At 43.1% G+C, this 24,559-nt stretch overlaps 1 protein-coding gene across 2 annotated transcripts; it reads left to right on the top strand.

Moving 5' to 3' along the window:
* The first annotated feature begins 464 nt into the window (after positions 1-464).
* LOC115208553 (regulator of G-protein signaling 9) lies at positions 465-24,250 on the top strand. Of its 2 annotated transcripts, none has more exons than XM_029776714.1 (17): positions 465-717; positions 1,639-1,735; positions 2,748-2,798; positions 3,012-3,118; positions 5,178-5,229; positions 9,129-9,187; positions 9,533-9,609; positions 10,070-10,151; positions 12,836-12,898; positions 18,482-18,511; positions 18,845-18,906; positions 19,269-19,382; positions 19,546-19,661; positions 20,222-20,309; positions 20,435-20,573; positions 22,724-22,806; positions 23,836-24,250. In XM_029776714.1, the coding sequence occupies exons 1-17, from the start codon at positions 652-654 to the stop codon at positions 23,993-23,995; spliced, it is 1,446 nt and encodes a 481-aa protein (XP_029632574.1). In that variant the 5' UTR covers positions 465-651; the 3' UTR covers positions 23,996-24,250. The 2 variants fall into 2 exon arrangements, with proteins under 2 accessions (XP_029632574.1, XP_029632565.1); XM_029776705.1 differs by having other exon boundaries at positions 465-732.
* The last annotated feature ends 309 nt before the right edge of the window (positions 24,251-24,559 follow it).

The following is a 24,559-nucleotide window of genomic DNA, read 5'->3' as shown; positions in this document are numbered from 1 at the left end:
CATGCATTTATCAGCAGTACCACCTGGGCGCGGTAGAGGGCAGTGTATACCCGGGGAGTCATGTCGGTCCGACACCACCTGGGGTGTCGTTTTTGGCACCATCTGTTGTTGAGGTAGGCTAGCCCTAGTTTACCTGTGAAATTCATAGGCCTAAATGAGAGATCAAATTAAAGTATATCTGTGATAAATTATTATTATTTTATCATCCAGTGAAGTGATCGCAAAAAAAAAGTTGATTGTTTTTATCCTTTCTCTTTCACCACATTCTGGGGCAACAAATATTTTACGTGGATTTTTTAAAATATTTCTATATTTCAATAGGCGATAATCCAAATACTGTTACATTTAAATTCAAGGTTTTACTGCCGTAATGCCACCAAATTGATAGCTGCTTGATGGTGTGACGTATGTTGGTGTCACTGTCACAAGTAACAGGTTGTTAAACTAGAGTTTAGCCGAGCTGTCATTGGTTGATAAATCCGTCCTCGCTCATTCTGGCCCCTCTCACGCAATCTCTGACGCGCGGTCAACGGAATAGGCTCCGGTCCCAGCCCCGGGTATACCATTATACCTGTGTGATCACTTTTTATTTCATCAACATTTCATACCTGGATTTTCTTCTTTAGGTCCGCGTATCGACTGACGGAAAACATGACCATTAGGACACTAAGAGATTATGGTCAGCACTACCGACCACGGATGGCCTGCCTAAAAAATGTAGGTTACCTACCAGTACGTTTACCTCATTTATCAGTACTTTTAAATGTTTTGAGAAAAAGGTAATAGACTTTAGATAAACTAAAAGTTCACATCATGTTAATTGATTTTAGGTGTGCTGGTGATAGCCTACTTTGTTGATAGATTATTATAGTTTACAGTAAATTCATGAGGAGCACCAAGATTGTTGTTTAAATTTCCCCTTTCATGTCTTAAAAAAAACCGAATCAATTGTTTTGTAAAAGTTCATTTTAAAATGTTATTTTTCGCAAGAGGTTCTAATTTGGTATATTTGGCTGCTCATAATCCTGTTCCCATCCAATTACAAATGGAACAGCTGTGAAGTCATCACGACTTTCAATGTGGTAATCTACATAGCTTCATCTAAAGATGCTACTAGACTCACACTATTGTTTCATGACCTGTAGGCTACTGTATATTTATTTTGTTTACAGCGAAGAGATTGTAGACCTCTCAGAGATCCAATCTCAATCTAACCTCTAAACAAGGCTTTCTTATACTGTGGGTCGGGACCCAAAGTTGGCCCTGGGTAATGTGAGAGGTGGGTCGTGAGTTATGAGAATACATCTATAATCACCCACTATTTCTTCTTGATTTGGGTCGTTGGTGGACCATTTGTGTTACAGGAGGACGGTCAATTTCTCATTTGGGTCTCGAGCTAAAAAAGTTTAAGAACCCCTGCTCTAAACCAATTAGCTGCTTGGACAGCCGGGGTAAATGGCTCTGAGCCAATCAGGTCCTCCACATCTCAGAGGTCAGGGGTCAGAGGTATCATACAGAACACATCACTATGACCTTTGACCTGGTAGGACTGTTTTCTTCCATTTCGTTGAAACAAACCAAAGTGTATTTTGAGTGTGGGTGTCTGTCCTCTCTCCCACCACCTTGCTCCACCTGCAGGTGGAGGTGTTTGTGGTTGAGATGCAGGATCCTAAGAGTGGGGTGAAGGGTGCCGACCAGAAACTCAACATAACCATCATCCCACACGTCATCAACGGTGAGTCCAGAGACTCACAGCACCAGATGGTCGCCCCACTGAGAGACATATCTCCTCAGACAATATCCCCTCCCATCTCTATTATACTATTACAATGTTTTGCCCTAGATCCTTTTCCTGGTGGAGTGAAATATGTAGCCATGTAGCAGGGCTGAAACAACCCAAACATTCAACTGAAGCCAATAGAAAGCTAGTTAGCGGTGCTGCCCAGTAGGGGAAACAGTAGGGAAACACCTTCCATCAATGCTACATTGTTGTTATTTAAAAAAACATAGTTCTGGGAAGTTGTGGACTAGCTAAGATTCTAGAGCTGCGGCAGACTGTCTTATAGACTGGCTGCTAGGCTTGCTACTGAAGGTTATATAAGACAGCAGTCAATTGGATCAGATCTGTGTGGGTGCTTTGTGCTCCCAAGCTGCCCTCTAATCCTGGGATAAGACCAGGGCCAGGGGGGAAAGATCAGACTTGCATCCCAAACGGCATAGTGCACTGCATAGACTTATGGCCGTGGTCAAAACTAGAGCACTATATAGGGAATAATATAGCAAATGGTCCTTCATTCCTTTCATCTCCAGCCCTCCTGTTCATCCCAAATAGCACCCTATTCCCTACATAGTGCACTACGTAGCCTTATGGGCCCTGGTCAAAACTATATAGGAAATAGGGTGCCATTTGGGACGAGGGCTGGAGACGAAGGGAAGGAAGGACCTTGTGACAGACAGGAAATTGTCATCACAGTCATGGTACTTCCTGCTTCAGTGCTGGTTGTTATTGTAATTTGTAGTTTTTCATGACAAACAGACTGATCAATCAAATATACTGATCAATCTAATCACAAGTTAAGCTATACGGCATAAACTCCCACACATTGTTATTAAGTGATGGATTCTGCACTGTGTCTGAGCCAGGTAGTACCTTCAACAGATAGTCTGTGTGTAGACCAGGCCTGTGAGAGCCAGCTCACTGTTGTCATGCTGTGAATATCAATATTCACTTGTCATCCATCACACAGGGCAGGACATTTTAGCATGGATTGTCACCAAAATGAAGGTTACCACAGAAGGTAAGCAACTGGATTCTATGAATGGATTTGGCTGGGTACTTATATCAATTACTCCAACACAATAAAGGTATTTTTTTAATGTAATTACTACTTCATTACCATGTTATTATGCAAGCAAGTCACTACTAGTTAAATGCTGTAAACTAAAGTATAACCAAGAGCTTTGATAATATATGACCCTCCCCCCCCCCCCCCCCCCCCCCCCCTCACCAGAGGCCCAGGCGTTTGGGACCATGCTGGTGGCCTACGGGTACATCTACCCCCTCCAGAACCACAGGAAGTTGGTCCTGGTCCCCGACAGCACCCTCTACCGCTTCCAGGTACCTGCCTGTAACTACCTGTAACTATCTGTGTCTATCTACCTGTAACTATCTGTGTCTATCTACCTGTATCTCCCTGTAACTACCTGTGTCTATCTACCTGTATCTCCCTGTAACTACCTGTGTCTATCTACCTGTATCTCCCTGTAACTACCTGTGTCTATCTACCTGTATCTCCCTGTAACTACCTGTGTCTATCTACCTGTATCTCCCTGTAACTACCTGTGTCTACCTACCTGTATCTCCCTGTAACTACCTGTGTCTATCTACCTGTATCTCCCTGTAACTACCTGTGTCTATCTACCTGTATCTCCCTGTAACTACCTGTGTCTATCTCCCTGTAACTACCTGTGTCTATCTACCTCTATCTCCCTGTAACTACCTGTGTCTATCTCCCTGTAACTACCTGTGTCTCCCTGTAACTACCTGTGTCTATCTACCTGTATCTCCCTGTAACTACCTGTGTCTATCTACCTGTATCTCCCTGTAACTACCTGTATCTCCCTGTATCTCCCTGTAACTATCTGTGTCTATCTACCTGTATCTCCCTGTAACTACCTGTGTCTATCTACCTGTATCTCCCTGTAACTATCTGTGTCTATCTCCCTGTAACTACCTGTGTCTATCTCCCTGTAACTACCTGTGTCTACCTGTGTCTATCTACCTGTAACTATCTGTGTCTATCTACCTGTATCTCCCTGTAACTACCTGTGTCTATCTACCTGTATCTCCCTGTAACTACCTGTGTCTATCTACCTGTATCTCCCTGTAACTACCTGTGTCTATCTACCTGTATCTCCCTGTAACTACCTGTGTCTATCTACCTGTATCTCCCTGTAACTACCTGTGTCTATCTACCTGTATCTCCCTGTAACTACCTGTGTCTATCTACCTGTATCTCCCTGTAACTACCTGTGTCTATCTACCTGTAACTACCTGTGTCTATCTACCTGTATCTCCCTGTAACTACCTGTGTCTATCTACCTGTAACTACCTGTAACTATCTGTGTCTATCTACCTGTATCTACCTGTAACTACCTGTGTCTATCTACCTGTATCTCCCTGTAACTACCTGTGTCTATCTACCTGTATCTCCCTGTAACTACCTGTGTCTATCTACCTGTAACTATCTGTGTCTATCTACCTGTATCTCCCTGTAACTACCTGTGTCTATCTCCCTGTAACTACCTGTGTCTATCTACCTGTATCTCCCTATAACTACCTGTATCTCCCTGTAACTATCTGTGTCTATCTACCTGTATCTCCCTGTAACTACCTGTGTCAATCTACCTGTATCTCCCTGTAACTACCTGTGTCTATCTACCTGTATCTCCCTGTAACTACCTGTGTTTATCTACCTGTATCTCCCTGTAACTACCTGTGTCTATCTACCTGTAACTATCTGTGTAAATCTACCTGTATCTCCCTGTGTCTATCTACCTATATCTCCCTGTAACTACCTGTGTCTATCTACCTGTAACTATCTGTGTCCATCTCCCTGTAACTACCTGTGTCTATCTACCTGTAACTACCTGTGTCTATCTCCCTGTAACTACCTGTAACTATCTGTGTCTATCTACCGGTATTTCCCGTTAACTACCTGTGTCCAGCTACCTGTAACTACCTACCTGTATTTCCCTTTAACTACCTGTGTCTATCTCCCTGTAACTACCTGTAACTACCTGTGTCTATCTACCTGTATCTCCCTGTAACTACCTGTGTCTATCTCCCTGTAACTACCTGTGTCTATCTACCTGTATCTCCCTGTAACTACCTGTGTCTATCTACCTGTATCTCCCTGTAACTACCTGTGTATATCTACCTGTATCTCCCTGTAATTACCTGTGTCTATCTACCTGTATCTCCCTGTCACTACCTGTATCTCCCTGTAACTACCTGTGTCTATCTACCTGTATCTCCCTGTAATTACCTGTGTCTATCTACCTGTATCTCCCTGTAACTACCTGTGTCTATCTACCTGTATCTCCCTGTAACTACTTGTCAGAGGCAGAGCTAATGACTAATCTTCATGTCACTGTCTGTCCCAACCTTTCCTCAGACCCCTTATTTCTGGCCTGTGCAGAAGTTCCCCGCTGAGGACATAGACTATGGTGGGTTTATCTTCTGTAGTGGCCCGTCTGAGGACATAGACTATGGTGGGTTTATCTTCTGTAGTGGCCCGTCTGAGGACATAGACTATGGTGGGTTTATCTTCTGTAGTGAAAGGAGAGTGAATGTCCAGTCACTGTCAGATACTTATTTTTATGTATTTAAACAAATAATAAATTAGTGGGTAGATCAGCTTTAATACTGCAGATAGATTGTGGCTTCTATCAATGTAATTGGCTGCATCATTTCCAATCTCCCATATATTTATTTTGTAAATATATATATTTATTTTGTAAATATATATATTTACTCAGCAAAAAAGAAACGTCCTCTCACTGTCAACTGTGTTTATTTTCAGCACACTTAACGTGTAAATATTTGTATGAACATAACAAGATTCAACAACTGAGACATAAACTGAACAAGTTCCACAGACATGTGACTAACAGAAATGGAATCATGTGTCCCTGAACAAAGGGGGGGGGGGGGGGGGGTCAAAATCAAAAGTAACAGTCAGTATCTGGTGTGGCCACCAGCTGCATTAAGTACTGAAGTACATCTCCTCCTCATGGACTACACCAGATTTGCCAGTTGTTGCTGTGAGATGTTACCCCACTCTTCCACCAAGGCACCTGCAAGTTCCCAGACATTTCTGGGGGGAATGGCCCTAGCCCTCACCCTCCGATCCAACAGGTCCCAGATGTGCTCAATGTGACTGAGATCCGGGCTCTTCGCTGGCCATGGCAGAACACTGACATTCCTGTCTTGCAGGAAATCACACACAGAACGAGCAGTATGGCTGGTGGCATTGTCATGCTGGAGGGTCATGTCAGGATGAGCCTGCAGGAAGGGTACCACATGAGGGAGGAGGATGTCTTCCCTGTAACGCACAGCGTTGAGATTGCCTGCAATGACAACAAAGTCAGTCCGATGATGCTGTGACACACCGCCCCAGACCATGACGGACCCTCCACCTCCAAAGCGATCCCGCTCCAGAGTACTGGCCTCGGTGTAAAGCTCATTCATTCAATGATAAACGCGAATCTGACCATCACCCCTGGTGAGACAAAACCGCGACTCGTCAGAGAAGAGCACTTTTTGCCAGTCCTGTCTGGTCCAGCGACTGTGGGTTTGTGCCCATAGGCGACGTTGTTGCCGGTGATGTCTGGTGAGGACCTGCCTTACAACAGGCCTACAAGCCCTCAGTCCAGCCTCTCTCAGCCTATTGCTGACAGTCTGAGCACTGATGGAGGGATTGTGATTTCCTGGTGTAACTCGGGCAGTTGTTGTTGCCATCCTGTACCTTTCCCGCAGGTGTGATGTTCGGATGTACCGATCCCGTGCAGGTGTTGTTACACGTGGTCTGCCACTGCGAGGACGATCAGCTGTCCATCCTGTCTCCCTGTAGCGCTGTCTTAAGCGTCTCACAGTACGGACATAGCAATTTATTGCCCTGGCCACATCTGCAGTCCTCATGCCTCCTTGCAACATGCCTAAGGCACATTCACGCAGATGAGCAGGGACCCTGGGCATCTTTCTTTTGGTGTTTTTCAGAGTCAGTAGAAAGCCCTCTTTAGTGTCATAAGTTGTCATAACTGTGACCTTAACTGCCTACCGTCTGTAAGCTGTTAGTGTCTTAACGACCGTTCCACAGGTGCATGTTCATTAATTGTTTATGGTTCATTGAACAAGCAGTGTTTAAACCTTTTACAATGAAGATCTGTGAAGTTATTGGATTTTTATGAATTATCTTTGAAAGACAGGGTCCTGGAAAAGGGACATTTCTTTTTTTGCCGAGTTTATATATATACACACACTACCGGTCAAAGGTTTTAGGACACCTACACCTTCAAGGGTTTTTCTTTATTTTCACTATTTTCTACATTGTAGAATAATAGTGAAGACATCAAAACTATGAAATAACATATATGGTATCATATAGTAACCAAAATAGTGTTAAACAAATCAGAATATATTTGAGATTCTTCAAATAGCCACCCTTTGCCTTGATGACAGCTTTGCACACTCTCTATATTTTAAAAAAAGATATATTTTCCTTCATTATATTCCCCTAACCATACCACCCCTCCCCTAATTGGAGTGAACTAATGGACAGCAACACTTAGGCTTCTACTTCCATCTTATACATATTATATATATTTTACAATAGTTATCTTTTGTTTGTTTTTAGTCCCCATCCTTCAGCTACACTCAACACCTCCAATCTGTCTCTGAACACCATCCAGATTTGATTTCTATTTGCCATATATTTTTACACTGTGATGTTTCACAAAAGTTCTGAATCTTTCTATGAGTTTTAAAAGCCCAGCAGTGCTATCTGATGAGTTAGCTCCAGGTAAATGTTGCAATTCTTCAGCCATTCCTGAACCTGCTACCAAAAACAAGCTACATATGGACAGCACCATAACAGACAATCTAATGATTCTGTCTCTTCGCAGTAAAATCTGCAGGACTGGGATGGTTGTATTTCCCATATATAAAACGTTCTATTGTTTGCAAGAATTTTTATATAAAAATGGAAAATGGAAAACTCTTAAGTTTTGAATCCAGCATTGTTTTGTGTATCACTTCACTGTGACATGGAGTCAGTGGATTGAAAATCTCTTCCCAATTATTTTACGGTCTCTATGGCACAGCTGTCAATGTTTTGGTCCTTAAATTGAAACTGGTACACTTTTTTTATTTATCACAATTTTCTTTAACCAATTTTGGTCTTTAATGCCGACAGATAACTTCCTTACTTTCTCTCCCTTCTACTTGCCTTCCCATTTTTGCGTTAATGCTGCAATTAGTTGGTTGTAATTTGGGGTAGAGCAGACATTTCCATATATTTATGTTAGCTGTGTCCTATTTATGATATCATTTACAAAGATTATACTTTTTTTTTATTCTCAAAAAATAATGTTTTTAAAAAAAAAAATCAATTAGTATATTTGAGTTTAACCATAATATTTGTGGTATTATTTGTTCTGTCTTTTCTGCTGGATTAAACTGAAATTGCAACCAACTTTCTATAGCTTGTTTTAAAAATAGCAATATCCCCCAAGTGGGATATGACTAAGGAGTTAATCAGGGTTAACTGGGATATGACTAAAGAGTTAATCAGGGTTAACTGGGATATGACTAAAGAGTTAATCAGGGTAAACTGGGATATGACTAAAGAGTTAATCAGGGTAAACTGGGATATGACTAAAGAGTTAATCAGGGTAAACTGGGATATGACTAAAGAGTTAATCAGGGTAAACTGGGATATGACTAAAGAGTTAATCAGGGTAAACTGGGATATGACTAAGAGTTAATCAGGGTAAACTGGGATATGACTAAAGAGTTAATCAGGGTAAACTGGGATATGACTAAAGAGTTAATCAGGGTAAACTGGGATATGACTAAAGAGTTAATCAAGGCAGCAACATCTTATCTATTTTTGCTAACATTCTATTCAAATGTATTGGAGTGAGAATTTCTTTCTTTCGGGATATGAATACCGATTATGCCAACTTCACCGTCAGACCATTTTATTGATAAACTACACGGTAATGTAAAATAATAATTTTTTTGTGATCCAATACGTAACACTGATCATAATGTGGTTGTAATCCAGAGAGGTTAGGAAAAGTATCTAGATCCTCTGAGGCTGTGTAGGGATTCAGACTGTGGATTGAAAAGCAAACATGAATCGTCAGCGTTTCAGTGACAGCTGTTTTTAAGCCCTGCCAGCTACTTGTTAATGTGGCTGTTTGTTCCAGCTAGTTAAAGATAGTGACACAATAACATTCTGAGTCACATGTTCTCACGTAGACAAGCTGATCATATATTAACCCAGTTTTCTGCACCTGGCTGAGGTAAAGATGTGGTAAATAACCTCTCTCTCTCCCTAAAGCCATCTACCTGGCCAGGAGGAACATCCGGAAGAAGGGGATGCTGGAGCCCTATGAGCAGGTACTACGGGTGGGAAAAAAAAGACTGGGGGGAAAAAATGCCCATCTTAAATAAATCCCACTTACTACGCCAGTGATATGTGGTTGTCTCACCTAGCTATCTGTGGATAAGAGCGTCTGCTTAATGACTGTTAATGTCAGGTACAGTAGCTGTCTCACCCATAGGGCTATAGTGGTGGGTTAAGGGCTGGTGTTGGTTATATTCTGTTGTCTGGCGGTTCCAAAGCAGGATTGAGGAACAAGATATTTCTTTATACATGTATCTGTTCTTTTATCTTCGGGGGATTTGTCATCTTATCTATTTGACTTTTAGTTATTTTAGTTAAACATCTGTTGTTTTCAACAGCAACACTACGACAATCTCCACAAATGGATGAACCCCAAGTGGGATTTCATCGTGATGCAGGCTACAGAACAGTACAAGTATGTAACCTTCTGTTGTCTGAAGACTGGATTAGACTACTGTTTATGTGTTGGTAGGGACCCACACACTGTGCGGGCTTTTGATCCAGCCCAGCATTAACATGCCTGATTCACCTAATCAAGAGCTGTGTGATTATTTGAATCAGATGTGTTAGTGCTTGGATGAATAAAAGCCTGCACACTTTGTGGGTCCCCAAGACCAGGTGTAATTCAATAGTGACCTGTCTTTCTTTGTTTCCTGTATCTACCTCCTACCTCTCCGATATGTGTTCTGACTGTGTCTGTCTGTCTGTCTGTCTGTCTGTCTGTCTGTCTGTCTGTCTGTCTGTCTGCCTGCCTGTCTGTCTGCCTGCCTGCCTGTCTGTCTGTCTGCCTGCCTGTCTGTCTGTCTGCCTGCCTGCCTGTCTGTCTGCCTGCCTGCCTGTCTGTCTGCCTGTCTGCCTGTCTGTCTGTCTGTCAGGGCTAGTAAAGAGAGGAAGAAGCCAGACAGAGTGGTGTTGGACTGTCAGGAGAGAGCCTACTGGATAGTACACAGACCACCGGTGAGCACAGACCCACCAAAGTGGTTGTGTGTGTGTGTGTCCACAAGGACAGGATATTGTTGCTGTCAGCCTATGAGGTCCATAGCGTCTAGTCCTGCTCCCTCTCCATTCACTGTGACTCTGTTTCGTGATGGAATTTACTCTGACCCCGCCGTAAAGTTTGATGTGGTAGTAAACAGCTCGGAGGCAAGTGTATCCTTTTAGGTTATTTAATGTGGAACTCACTTGACTAGTGACTACAATGGGGCGTCTCTGCTAAACGGCTACATGATTAACGACAAGTTCACAGTCATATCCCTACGCAGAATACTCCAGTTGTAGTTGTATCACCCAGTAGTGTTAATACGCATCACATAGGAACTATATCAGCTCACATCTTCCCTCCTCTTAGTCTGTAGACCTGAATGAGACCTCTATGAGACCTCTATGAGACCTGAATGAGACCTGAATGAGACCTGAATGAGACCTCTGAGACCTCTGAGACCTCTATGAGACCTGAATGAGACCTGAATGAGACCTCTATGAGACCTCTATGAGACCTGAATGAGACCTGAATGAGACCTCTGTGACCTCTGTGAGACCTCTATGAGACCTCTGTGAGACTTCTGTGAGACCTCTGTGAGACCTCTATGAGACCTCTATGAGACCTGAATGAGACCTCTGTGACCTCTATGAGACCTCTATGAGACCTGAATGAGACCTGAATGAGACCTCTATGTGACCTCTGAGACCTCTATGAGACCTCTATGAGACCTGAATGAGACCTGAATGAGACCTCTGTGACCTCTATGTGACCTCTGAGACCTCTATGTGACCTCTATGAGACCTCTATGAGACCTCTATGAGACCTCTATGAGACCTGAATGAGACCTCTATGAGACCTCTATGAGACCTCTATGAGACCTGAATGAGACCTGAATGAGACCTGAATGAGACCTCTGAGACCTGAATGAGACGTCTATGAGACCTCTATGAGACCTGAATGAGACCTCTATGAGACCTCTATGAGACCTCTATGAGACCTCTATGAGACCTGAATGAGACCTGAATGAGACCTGAATGAGACCTGAATGAGACCTGAATGAGACCTGAATGAGACCTCTGAGACGTCTATGAGACCTCTGAGACCTGAATGAGACCTGAATGAGACCTCTATGAGACCTCTGAGACCTCTATGAGACCTGAATGAGACCTGAATGAGACCTGAATGAGACCTGAATGAGACCTCTGAGACCTGAATGAGACCTGAATGAGACCTGAATGAGACCTGAATGAGCCCTGTATGAGACCTCTATGAGACCTCTATGAGACCTCTATGAGACCTCTATGAGACCTGTAGGGTTATTACATGACCAATAATAATACGTTTCTCTAGTCTGTTAATGACACAATACTACGCCTCGTTTCAATAACAAACAAAGTCATTTTATCCCCAACAACGGTTTCTGTTCTTTTTTTTTTTCTCAACAAAACTTTTCTTTCAACATAACAGTCTCATTCTTTTCAGTCTTTCAACTTAACTTTGAACTAAAGGCTGCTGGGTGGACTACCAGTTTCCTGCATAGAGATGTTGAGTGTTATTGTGTCTCACTGTAGCCATGAGGCCGTGGTCCAGACAGACAGAACAGCAGCAGAGCTACAGCAGCAGAGCTACAGCAGCAGAGCTACTGCAGCAGAGCTACAGCAGCAGAGCTACTGCTGCTACAGCAGCAGAGCTACAGCAGCTAGCAGAGCTACAGCAGCTAGCAGAGCTACAGCAGCTAGCAGAGCTACAGCAGCTAGCAGAGCTACAGCAGCTAGCAGAGCTACAGCAGCTAGCAGAGCTACAGCAGCTAGCAGAGCTACAGCAGGCCTCATTCAGAACTAGAGGTCTACTGGGCTCCATCCAGTCTGTATCACACACAGTCAACCACTACAGGAGAACTAACAGGGGTCATCAGTTGAAACATTGGGGGGGGAGAACATCTCCAAGGACTGTGTGTGATGTAATAGAACACAGATAAAAAGATACCAGGTGTTTTTAGGACATGGGGAAAATCAAACCTGTTACTCAGTTCAGGTAGGCCTCCACGCTGCAGGAAACTAGGAGGGGTGATTGACAACGCTGAGGAAAATCCAACAAAAGAGTTTACCAGGAAAAACTTCCAAAAGGACTAATTAGAGGCAGAAAGGAGTTGGAGCATGTTCAAGTAGCTTCCTATTGGTTCATTCATCCCCCCTCCTCTCCCCTGTAACTATTCCCCAGGATGTTGCTCTAATTGAGAATGTGTTCTCAGTCAACTTAAGGGTTAAATAAAAACAATTAAATACAAGTAATATAATGTTCTCATTCAAAATGAACAATGCTTGAGGATGTTGGTACCAGATCTGTTAGGAAAACATCGGTATGCTCGTTGGAGACCATTAACAATGCAGCATGATCATATGTCAGCTGATGTTTCTGAGTTTCCCCACTTCCTTACCCAGGGGTCTGTGCTCCACTTCCTTACCCAGGGGTCTGTGCTCCACTTCCTTACCCAGGGGTCTGTGCTCCACTTCCTTACCCAGGGGTCTGTGCTCCACTTCCTTACCCAGGGGTCTGTGCTCCACTTCCTTACCCAGGGGTCTGTGCTCCAGACTCTGGAGATAATATGTTGAGCTACAGCACATCAGACTGACTAAACAGGTGCTTGGTGTGTCCACAGCGTCGGACATACAGTGCCATGGACTATGGGCTGGACCGTCTCATTGACCCAAATGCAGAGGAGGTAACAGGTGAGTACTGTGCTGTCTGAGACATTTCCCTTGAAAAACAGAGTGGGTCCCAAATGCACCCTGTACACATATATATATGAGAGAGAGAGAGAGAATAATGAGAGAGAGAGAGAGAGAGAATAATGAGAGAGAGAGAGAGAGAGAGAATAATGAGAGAGAGAGAGAGAATAGAGAGAGAGAGAGAGAGAGAATAATGAGAGAGAGAGAGAGAGAATAATGAGAGAGAGAGAATAATGAGAGAGAGAGATAATGAGAGAGAGAGAGAGAGAGAGGATAATGAGAGAGAGAGAGAGAGGATAATGAGAGAGAGAGAGAGAGAGGATAATGAGAGAGAATAACGAGAGAATAATGAGAGAGAGAGAATAATGAGAGAGAGAGAGAGAGAATAATGAGAGAGAGAGAGAGGATAATGAGAGAGAGAGAGGATAATAATGAGCGAGAGAGAGGATAATGAGAGAGAGAGAGAGAGAATAATGAGAGAGAGAGAGAGAATATTGAGAGAGAGAGAGAGGATAATGAGAGAGAGAGAGAGGATAATGAGAGAGAGAGGATAATGAGAGAGAGAGAGGATAATGAGAGAGAGAGAGAATGAAGATAATGAGAGAGAGAAAGAAGATAATGAGAGAGAGAGAGAGAGAGAATGAAGATAATGAGAGAGAGAGAGAGGATAATGAGAGAGAGAGAGAGAGGATAATGAGAGAGAGAGAGAGAGAGAATGAAGATAATGAGAGAGAGAGAGAATGAAGATAATGAGAGAGAGAGAATGAAGATAATGAGAGAGAGAGAGAGAGAATGAAGATAATGAGAGAGAGAGGAGAGAATGAAGATAATGAGAGAGAGAGAGAGAATGAAGATAATAAGAGAGAGAGAGAGAGAGAATGAAGATAATGAGAGAGAGAGAGAGAATGAAGATAATGAGAGAGAGAGGATAATGAGAATGAAGATAATGAGAGAGAGAGAGAGAAGGAAGATAATGAGAGAGAGAGAGAAGGAAGATAATGAGAGAGAGAGAGAGAGAATGAAGATAATGAGAGAGAGAGGAGAGAATGAAGATAATGAGAGAGAGAGAGAATGAAGATAGAGAGAGAGAGAGAGAGAATGAAGATAATGAGAGAGAGAGAGAGAATGAAGATAATGAGAGAGAGAGAGGAGAAAGATAATGAGAGAGAGAGAGAATGAAGATAATGAGAGAGAGAGAGAGAGGATAATCAGAGAGAGAGAGAGAGGAGAGAATGAAGATAATGAGAGAGAGAGAGAGAGAGAGAATGAAGATAATGAGAGAGAGAGAGGAGAATGAAGATAATGAGAGAGAGAGAGAGAATGAAGATAATCAGAGAGAGAATGAAGATAATCAGAGAGAGAGAGAGAATGAAGATAATCAGAGAGAGAGAGAGGATAATCAGAGAGAGAATGAAGATAATCAGAGCGAGAGAGACAGAGAGAGAGAATGAAGATAGAGAGAGAGAGAATGAAGATAATGAGAGAGAGAGAGAATGAAGATAATCAGAGAGAGAGAGAATGAAGATAATGAGAGAGAGAGAGAGAATGAAGATAATGAGAGAGAGAATGAAGATAATGAGAGAGAGAATGAAGATAATGAGAGAGAGAGAGAGAATGAAGATAATGAGAGAGAGAGAGAGAGAAGATAATGAGAGAGAGAGAGAGAGGATAATGAGAGAGAGAGAGAGATGAAGATAATGAGAGAGAGAGAGAATGAAGAGAATGAGAGAGAGAGAATGAAGATAATGAGAGAGAGAGAATGAAGATAATGAGAGGAGAGGAGAGAATGAAGATAATGAGAGAGAGAGAGAATGAAGATAAGAGAGAGAGAGAGAGAATGAAGATAATAAGAGAGAGAGAGAGAATGAAGATAATGAGAGAGAGAGGATAATGAGAATGAAGATAATGAGAGAGAGATAGAAGGAAGATAATGAGAGAGAGAGAGAGAGAGAGAGAGAGAGAGAGAGAGAGAGAATGAAGATAATGAGAGAGAGAGGAGAGAATGAAGATGAGAGAGAGAGAGAATGAAGATAATGAGAGAGAGAGAGAGAGAGAGAGAGAGAGAATGAAGATAATGAGAGAGAGAGAGAGAATGAAGATAATGAGAGAGAGAGAGGAGAAAGATAATGAGAGAGAGAGAATGAAGATAATGAGAGAGAGAGAGAGAGGATAATCAGAGAGAGAGAGAGAGAGAGGAGAGAATGAAGATAATGAGAGAGAGAGAGAGAATGAAGATAATGAGAGAGAGAGGAGAGAATGAAGATAATGAGAGAGAGAGAGAGAATGAAGATAATAAGAGAGAGAGAGAGAGAATGAAGATAATGAGAGAGAGAGAGAGAATGAAGATAATGAGAGAGAGAGGATAATGAGAATGAAGATAATGAGAGAGAGAGAGAGAAGGAAGATAATGAGAGAGAGAGAGAAGGAAGATAATGAGAGAGAGAGAGAGAAATAATGAGAGAGAGAGGAGAGAATGAAGATAATGAGAGAGAGAGAGAATGAAGATAGAGAGAGAGAGAGAGAGAGAGAGAATGAATATGAGAGAGAGAGAGAGAATGAAGATAATGAGAGAGAGAGAGAAAAGATAATGAGAGAGAGAGAGAATGAAGATAATGAGAGAGAGGATAATCAGAGAGAGAGAGAGAAATAGATAATGAGAGAGAGAGAGAGAGAGAATGAAGATAATGAAGAGAGAAGAGATGAATAATAGAGAGAGAGAGAATGAAGATAATCAGAGAGAGAATGAAGATAATCAGAGAGAGAGAGAGAATGAAGATAATCAGAGAGAGAGAGAGGATAATCAGAGAGAGAATGAAGATAATCAGAGCGAGAGAGACAGAGAGAGAGAATGAAGATAGAGAGAGAGAGAATGAAGATAATGAGAGAGAGAGAGAATGAAGATAATCAGAGAGAGAGAGAATGAAGATAATGAGAGAGAGAGAGAGAATGAGAGAGAGAGAGAATGAAGATAATGAGAGAGAGAATGAAGATAATGAGAGAGAGAGAGAGAAATAGATAATGAGAGAGAGAGAGAGAGAAATAGATAATGAGAGAGAGAGAGAGAGGATAATGAGAGAGAGAGAGAGAGAATGAAGATAATGAGAGAGAGAGAGAATGAAGATAATGAGAGAGAGAGAATGAAGATAATGAGAGAGAGAGAATGAAGATAATGAGAGAGAGAGGAGAGAATGAAGATAATGAGAGAGAGAGAGAATGAAGATAAGAGAGAGAGAGAGAGAATGAAGATAATAAGAGAGAGAGAGAGAATGAAGATAATGAGAGAGAGAGGATAATGAGAATGAAGATAATGAGAGAGAGATAGAAGGAAGATAATGAGAGAGAGAGAGAGAGAGAGAGAGAGAGAGAGAGAGAGAATGAAGATAATGAGAGAGAGAGAGAGAATGAAGATGAGAGAGAGAGAGAATGAAGATAATGAGAGAGAGAGAGAGAGAGAGAGAGAGAGAATGAAGATAATGAGATAGAGAGAGAGAATGAAGATAATGAGAGAGAGAGAGAAAGATATGAGAGAGAGAGAATGAAGATAATGAGAGAGAGAGAGAGAGGATAATCAGAGAGAGAGAGAGAGAGAGGAGAGAATGAAGATAATGAGAGAGAGAGAGAGAATGAAGATAATGAGAGAGAGAGAGGAGAATGAAGATAATGAGAGAGAGAGAGAGAATGAAGATAATCAGAGAGAGAGAATGAAGATAATCAGAGAGAGAGAGAGAGAGAGAGAATGAAGATAATCAGAGAGAGAGAGAGGATAATGAGAGAGAGGAGAGAATGAAGATAATGAGAGAGAGAGAGAGAGAGAGAGAATTAAGATATAATGAGAGAGAGGAAGGAGAGAATGAAGATAATGAGGAGAGAGAGGAGAGAATGAGAGTAATGAGAGAGATGGAGAAGAATGAAGATAAGGTAGAAGAGAGAGGAGAGAGAAAGAAGATAATGAGAGAGAGAGAGAGAGAGAGAATGAAGATAATGAGAGAGAGAGAGAGAGAGAATGAAGATAATGAGAGAGAGAGAGAGAATGAAGATAATGAGAGAGAGAGAATGAAGATAATGAGAGAGAATGAGAGAGAATGAAGATAATGAGAGAGAATGAGAGAGAATGAAGATAATCAGAGACAGAGAGTAGCTGTGCTAGAACCACCTGCTTCTCAGAGCTCTAAGAACATTACTGAGGATTAGCAGGGAGGCTACTAGAGTACAGTTCTGTCTCTCTCAACATCTCTCCCTCTGTACTTCTCTCAACCTCTCTCTCTCTCTCTCTCTCTCTCTCTCTCTCTCTCTCTCTCTCTCTCTCTCTCTCTCTCTCTCTCTCTCTCTCTCTCTCTCTCTCTCTCTACCTCTACCTCTACCTCTACCTCTACCTCTACCTCTACCTCTACCTCTACCTCTACCTCTACCTCTACCTCTCTCTCTCTACCTCTCTCTCTCCCTTTCTCAACCTCTCTCTACCCCTCTCTCTCTACCTCTGTGATGGCACACTGTGGTATTTCACCCAACAGATATGAAAGTGTTGTGTTTGTTTTCGAATTCTTTGTGGATCTGTGTAATCTGAGGGAAATATGTGTCTCTAATATGGTCATACATTGGGCAGGAGGTTAGGAAGTGCAGCTCAGTGTCCACCTCATTTTGTGGGCAGTTTGCTCATAGCCTGCCAGGTCTGCCATTGGCGACCTTTCTCAATAGCAAGGCTATACTCACTGAGTCTATACATAGTCAAAGATTTCAACGCCACAGGCTTTTTTGGGTTGGAGGGTTTGTATTTTCTCTCTCTCTCTGCTTTTCATTTGACAGTTTGTTTTGTTGTCTCTTCCTTCAGATTCTTTTCCATCTCATCCTTCACCTGTTGTCGAGAGGAGGGTTTATACACACACACACACACACACACACACACACACACACACACACACACACACACACACACACACACACACACACACACACCACACACACCCCTTCACTCTTTCTGCCCAAATATGCCTGTTACCATGCAGATTTATCTTCTTGTGGTGCAGTCTGTGACTGGGGTGTAGGTTTGTGACTGGGGTGTAGTCTGTGACTGTGGTGTAGCCTGTGACTGTGGTGTAGTCTGTGACTGGGGTGAAGCCTGTGACTGGGGTGAAGCCTGTGACTGGGGTGTAGCCTGTGACTGGGGTGTAGCCTGTGACTGGGGTGTAGTCTGTGACTGGGGTGTAGCCTGTGACTGTGGTGTAGCCTGTGACTGGGGTGAAGCCTGTGACTGGGGTGAAGCCTGTGACTGGGGTGTAGCCTGTGACTGGGGTGTAGCCTGTGACTGGGGTGTAGTCTGTGACTGGGGTGTAGTCTGTGACTGGGGTGTAGTCTGTGACTGGGGGTGTAGCCTGTGACTGGGGTGTAGTCTGTGACTGTGGTGTAGTCTGTGACTGTGGTGTAGCCTGTGACTGTGGTGTAGCCTGTGACTGTGGTGTAGCCTGCTTTCGAGAGGAATTGTGTGTGTGTGTGAGTGTGTTAGCTGTGACTTTAGATATCAGTGGAACAGAAGAGCTCTGCCTGTAATAACAAGCTGTTCTTCTCTCATTGGTTTTCAGGTGTTAACCTTCGACATGGTCAGGAGAACTGTAAGACATCAGACATACTTCTGCACTGGAATACCTGAATAACCCAATGCACTCAGTTTATGTGTTTGTGTAGAAAATAGATTAAGTACAGAAATTACAGACATATCATGTATCTCCTCTCCTCTCCCCTTCCTCTCCCCTTCCTCTCTCCTCTCCTCTCCTCTCCTCATTTATCCCCCTCTATCCTCTCCTCTCCTCTCCTCTCCTCTCCTCTCCTCATTTATCCCCCTCTATCCTCTCCTCTCCTCTCCTCAATTATCCCCCTCTATCCTCTCCTCTCCTCTCCTCAATTATCCCCCTCTATCCTCTCCTCTCCTCTCCTCTCCTCTCCAGAACATCTTCCTTACACAAGCCTTAATGAGGTCAGCTGTCAAATCGTCTGTGTCCCTCACAGCGTAAGTCCTTCTCAATACACTTCACCCATTCATTCATTGATTGGTTGTTTGTGTGTGGTCATTTGATTAATTAATTGATTGGCTGACTGACTGACTGATTGTTTGAGTGTGGTCATTTGATTAATTAATTGGCTGAATGACTGACTGACTGACTGATTGTTTGAGTGTGGTCATTTGATTAATTAATTGATTGGCTGACTGACTGACTGAGACCAGTAACATTAATATTGTGTTCAGAAATGGAAGACCCGTCCAAAATCAAATAATCCCCAACGTTACAGTATAATGAGTTAGAAGTTATTTTATTGTTTATATGATTATTGTTGGGATGAGAACGTTGATGTCCCCTCTGTTCTCCTTAGCTTTGTGAAGTACGTGACAACCCACCACAATCACGACCCGTTCCTGACCACCCCTGTCCCCAGCAACCCCTGGATAACGGACAGTGATGAGTTCTGGCAACTCAACTCAAGAAGGTACGTTCTGGCAACTCAACACAGGTGCACAGTTTTGCTCCGGCCCAGTAGAAATACACTTGATTCTACTGATCAAAGTCTTGATTGAAGATCATGATGATTTCATTACTATCTCTCTCTCTCACTCTCTCACTCACTCACTCACTCACTCACTCACTCTCAGTGTGGACATCCCCACTAAGTTGAGTGTGGAGCGTTGGGTCTTGAGCTTCTGGGAGCTGATCAGTGACCCACGAGGCAGAGTCGACTTCAAGCTCTTCCTCAAGAAGGAGCACAGTGGTCAGTACACACACACACACACACAGTTTCCTTACACAAGCCCTAATGAGGTCAGAGGTCAAATCGCTCCCGAGTGGCACAGCATCTCAGTGCTAAAGGCGGTGCTACAGACCCTGGTTCGATCCTGGGCTGTATCACAACCGGCCGTGATCGGGAGTCGGGCGGCGCACAATTGGTCCAGCGTCGTCCTGGGTTTGGCCGGGGTAGGCCGTCATTATGAAATAAGAATTTGTTCTTAACTGACTTGTTAAATAAAGGTACAATAAAAACACACACATTGTTCTCAATTCCTTGTGTCCTCTTTCCTTGTGTCCTCTTTCCTTGCCTCCTCAAAGCATACTGGGTGGAAAGATGAATAGTTCCTCCAACAGAGGGCGCAAGGGAGGAAAGATTCATCCCAAATGGAACCCTATGTAGTGCACTACGTAGGGAATATGGAGCCATTTCATTTAGGATGCACCCTACGGTTTACCTTGCATGCTGTAGTTTGCAGCTCAGCTAACCTAGCATTTCAACTAACCACACGTGTGTGTGTGTGTTTTGTGTGTGTGTGTGTGCAGCGGAGAACATGGCGTTCTACGAGGCAGCTGAGGAGATGAGGTGGGGAGCAGCGTCTGCCATTCCAGAGAAATCCCAGTTCATCTTCAAGTGAGTTACACTGGAGAACGTGTGTGACAGAGAGAGTTGCATCTTGGTTTTTAACCTGTGTGTGTGTGTGTGTGTGTGTGTGTGTGTGTGTGTGTGTGTGTGTGTGTGTGTGTGCGTGTGCGTAGCACCTTTCTGAAACCGGGAGCTCCTCGATGGATCAACATTGATGGTCGTACCATGGGGCTGACAGTGAAGGGCCTGGTTGTTCCTCACCGCTACGTCCTCGACGCCGCCCAGACACACATCTTCCTGCTCATGAAGAAGGTGTGGTATTATTCCCTCCAAACAGAGAGCTCAGGCTTATTCACCCACCAGCATAGTTCACTGAACTACCTCGTTAACACAACTAACGCACATTAAACTGTTAGCAGGATACTAACGCACATTAAACTAAGGTTAGCAGGATACTAACGCACATTAAACTGTTAGCAGGATACTAACGCACATTAAACTAAGGTTAGCAGGATACTAACGCACATTAAACTGTTAGCAGGATGCTAACGCACATTAAACTGTTAGCAGGATACTAACGCACATTAAACTAAGATTAGCAGGATACTAACGCACATTAAACTAAGGTTAGCAGGATACTAACGCACATTAAACTAAGGTTAGCAGGATGCTAACGCACATTAAACTGTTAGCAGGATGCTAACGCACATTAAACTGTTAACAGGATACTAACGCACATTAAACTGTTAGCAGGATGCTAACGCACATTAAACTGTTAGCAGGATGCTAACGCACATTAAACTGTTAGCAGGATGCTAACGCAGATTAAACTGTTAACAGGATACTAACGCACATTAAACTGTTAGCAGGATACTAACGCACATTAAACTGTTAGCAGGATACTAACGCACATTAAACTGTTAGCAGGATGCTAACGCACATTAAACTGTTAGCATGATACTAACGCACATTAAACTAAGGTTAGCAGGATACTAACGCACATTAAACTGTTAGCAGGATACTAACGCACATTAAACTGTTAGCAGGATACTAACGCACATTAAACTGTTAGCAGGATGCTAACGCACATTAAACTAAGGTTAGCAGGATGCTAACGCACATTAAACTGTTAGCAGGATACTAACGCACATTAAACTAAGGTTAGCAGGATACTAACGCACATTAAACTAAGGTTAGCAGGATGCTAACGCACATTAAACTGTTAGCAGGATGCTAACGCACATTAAACTAAGGTTAGCAGGATGCTAACGCACATTAAACTGTTAGCAGGATACGAACGCACATTAAACTAAGGTTAGCAGGATGCTAACGCACATTAAACTGTTAGCAGGATGCTAACGCACATTAAACTAAGGTTAGCAGGATAATATAAAGCCATTTGTCATAAGGCACGGCCGGAACGCCAGATTGTGTGTCCGTTTCATAACGTCAGAATGAAGAATTGGTTCAACTCAGAAGTTCGTAGTAACTCAGAAGTTCGTAGTAACTCAGAAGTTCGTAGTAACTCAGAAGTATTCGGGTTCCAGAGGAAAACCCTTCACTCACTATTATTTTACTTTGTGTCTTTTTTTTTTAGCAGCAGAGGTGCTGCAAATAAAATACATTAAAACTTCAAGGTTTTATAATGTCCCCTCCTCTGTCTCTGTCCCAGGATACCTTCTACCGTTACCTCAAGTCTCCGGTCCACAAAGACATATTTTATAATGTCCCCTCCTCTGTCTCTGTCTCAGGATACCTTCTACCGTTACCTCAAGTCTCCAGTCCACAAAGACATATTTTATAATGTCCCCTCCTCTGTCTCTGTCCCAGGATACCTTCTACCGTTACCTCAAGTCTCCGGTCCACAAAGACATATTTTATAATGTCCCCTCCTCTGTCTCTGTCTCAGGATACCTTCTACCGTTACCTCAAGTCTCCAGTCCACAAAGACATATTTTATAATGTCCCCTCCTCTGTCTCTGTCCCAGGATACCTTCTACCGTTACCTCAAGTCTCCAGTCCACAAAGACATATTTTATAATGTCCCCTCCTCTGTCTCTGTCCCAGGATACCTTCTACCGTTACCTCAAGTCTCCGGTCCACAAAGACATATTTTATAATGTCCCCTCCTCTGTCTCTGTCCCAGGATACCTTCTACCGTTACCTCAAGTCTCCGGTCCACAAAGACATATTTTATAATGTCCCCTCCTCTGTCTCTGTCCCAGGATACCTTCTACTGTTACCTCAAGTCTCCAGTCCACAAAGACATATTTTATAACGTCCCCTCCTCTGTCTCTGTCCCAGGATACCTTCTACTGTTACCTCAAGTCTCCGGTCCACAAAGACATATTTTATAATGTCCCCTCCTCTGTCTCTGTCCCAGGATACCTTCTACCGTTACCTCAAGTCTCCAGTCCACAAAGACATATTTTATAATGTCCCCTCCTCTGTCTCTGTCTCAGGATACCTTCTACCGTTACCTCAAGTCTCCGGTCCATAAAGACATGCAGAAGAGGGCTCTGGTCCCGGCGCCTCATGTCTTCACGTAAGACGCTGCAGGATATTCTGCACCCACACAATATGATAGTTTATTGGACTGAAACATTACCCTGTCTCTACCCAGCCATCTCCAGTTGATAGAGCTAGCATCATGTGTCTCTACCCAGCCATCTCCAGTTGATAGAGCTAGCATCATGTGTCTCTACCCAGCCATCTCCAGTTTATAGAGCTAGCATCATGTGTCTCTACCCAGCCATCTCCAGTTGATAGAGCTAGCATCATGTGTCTCTACCCAGCCATCTCCAGTTGATAGAGCTAGCATCATGTGTCTCTACCCAGCCATCTCCAGTTTATAGAGCTAGCATCATGTGTCTCTACCCAGCCATCTCCAGTTTATAGAGCTAGCATCATGTGTCTCTACCCAGCCATCTCCAGTTTATAGAGCTAGCATCATGTGTCTCTACCCAGCCATCTCCAGTTTATAGAGCTAGCATCATGTGTCCTCTACCCAGCCAATCTCCAGTTTATTAGAGCTAGCATCATGTGTCTCTACCCAGCCATCTCCAGTTATAGAGCTAGCATCATGTGTCTCTACCCAGCCATCTCCAGTTTATAGAGCTAAGCATCATGTGTCTCTACCCAGCCATCTCCAGTTTATAGAGCTAGCATCATGTGTCTCTACCCAGCCATCTCCAGTTTATAGAGCTAGCATCATGTGTCTCTACCCAGCCATCTCCAGTTTATAGAGCTAGCATCATGTGTCTCTACCCAGCCAAGAGACATTCAACTGGTCTTGGAGGATCATGGATCAAGAACAGCAGTGGTCTTGATGTGCAACATGAGTCTGATCATCTACACTCACCTCCCCTTCTCCTTCCTCCTCCTCTCTCTCACCTCCTTCTCCTTCCTCCTCCTCTCTCTCACCTCCCCTTCTCCTTCTCTCTCTCCCCCCTCTGTTCTGAATCTCTCGTCTCTCTCTCCCCCCTCTGTCTCTCTCTCCCCCCTCTGTCTCTCTCTCCCCCCTCTGTCTCTCTCTCCCCCCTCTGTCTCTCTCTTCCCTCTCCCTCCTCTCCAGTGATGCCCAGTTGGAGGCCAATGTGAGGAATCGTAACCCAGGCGTCAGCCCCATCCTGCTGTGGCAGCAGGAGGAGGAGGAGAAGGCAGCAGCAGCTGTTGCTGCTAGGCCCATTGACGTCAAAGCCATGGTGGCCACCAACAAGCTGGACAGGAAGTAGAGAGCCCAGGGCATCATGGGAAATGGAGTTTAATACACACTGTTGTTCATCTAATATATATTTGGTTTCCATGGAGATGGTGTTACATAGAACTACTTAATGTCCTAAATAATGGAGATATTGGTTATTGTTTTAATGGAGATATTGGTTATTGTTTTAATGGAGATATTGGTTATTGTTTTAATGGAGATATTGGTTATTGTTTTAATGGAGATATTGGTTATTGTTTTAATGGAGATATTGGTTATTGTTTTAATGGAGATATGGTTATTGTTTTAATGGAGATATTGGTTATTGTTTTAATGGAGATATTGGTTATTGTTTTAATGGAGATATTGGTTATTGTTTTAATGGAGATATTGGTTATTGTTTTAATGGAGATATTGGTTATTGTTTTAATGGAGATATTGGTTATTGTTTTAATGGAGATATTGGTATTGTATAGAATAATTTATGTCCTCGACAACTGATGTCAAGCCAGTACGGATTGGTTGATTGAGGGAAATAAGCTATTGGCTGTTGAGTACCTGTGTAGCGTTAAGGCCAGTTACTGTACTAAGAATG

Source organism: Salmo trutta, chromosome 1 (assembly GCF_901001165.1).
Source record: "Salmo trutta chromosome 1, fSalTru1.1, whole genome shotgun sequence".
Classification (NCBI taxonomy): Eukaryota; Metazoa; Chordata; class Actinopteri; order Salmoniformes; family Salmonidae; genus Salmo; species Salmo trutta.
This window is presented reverse-complemented; position numbering and strand designations above follow the sequence as displayed.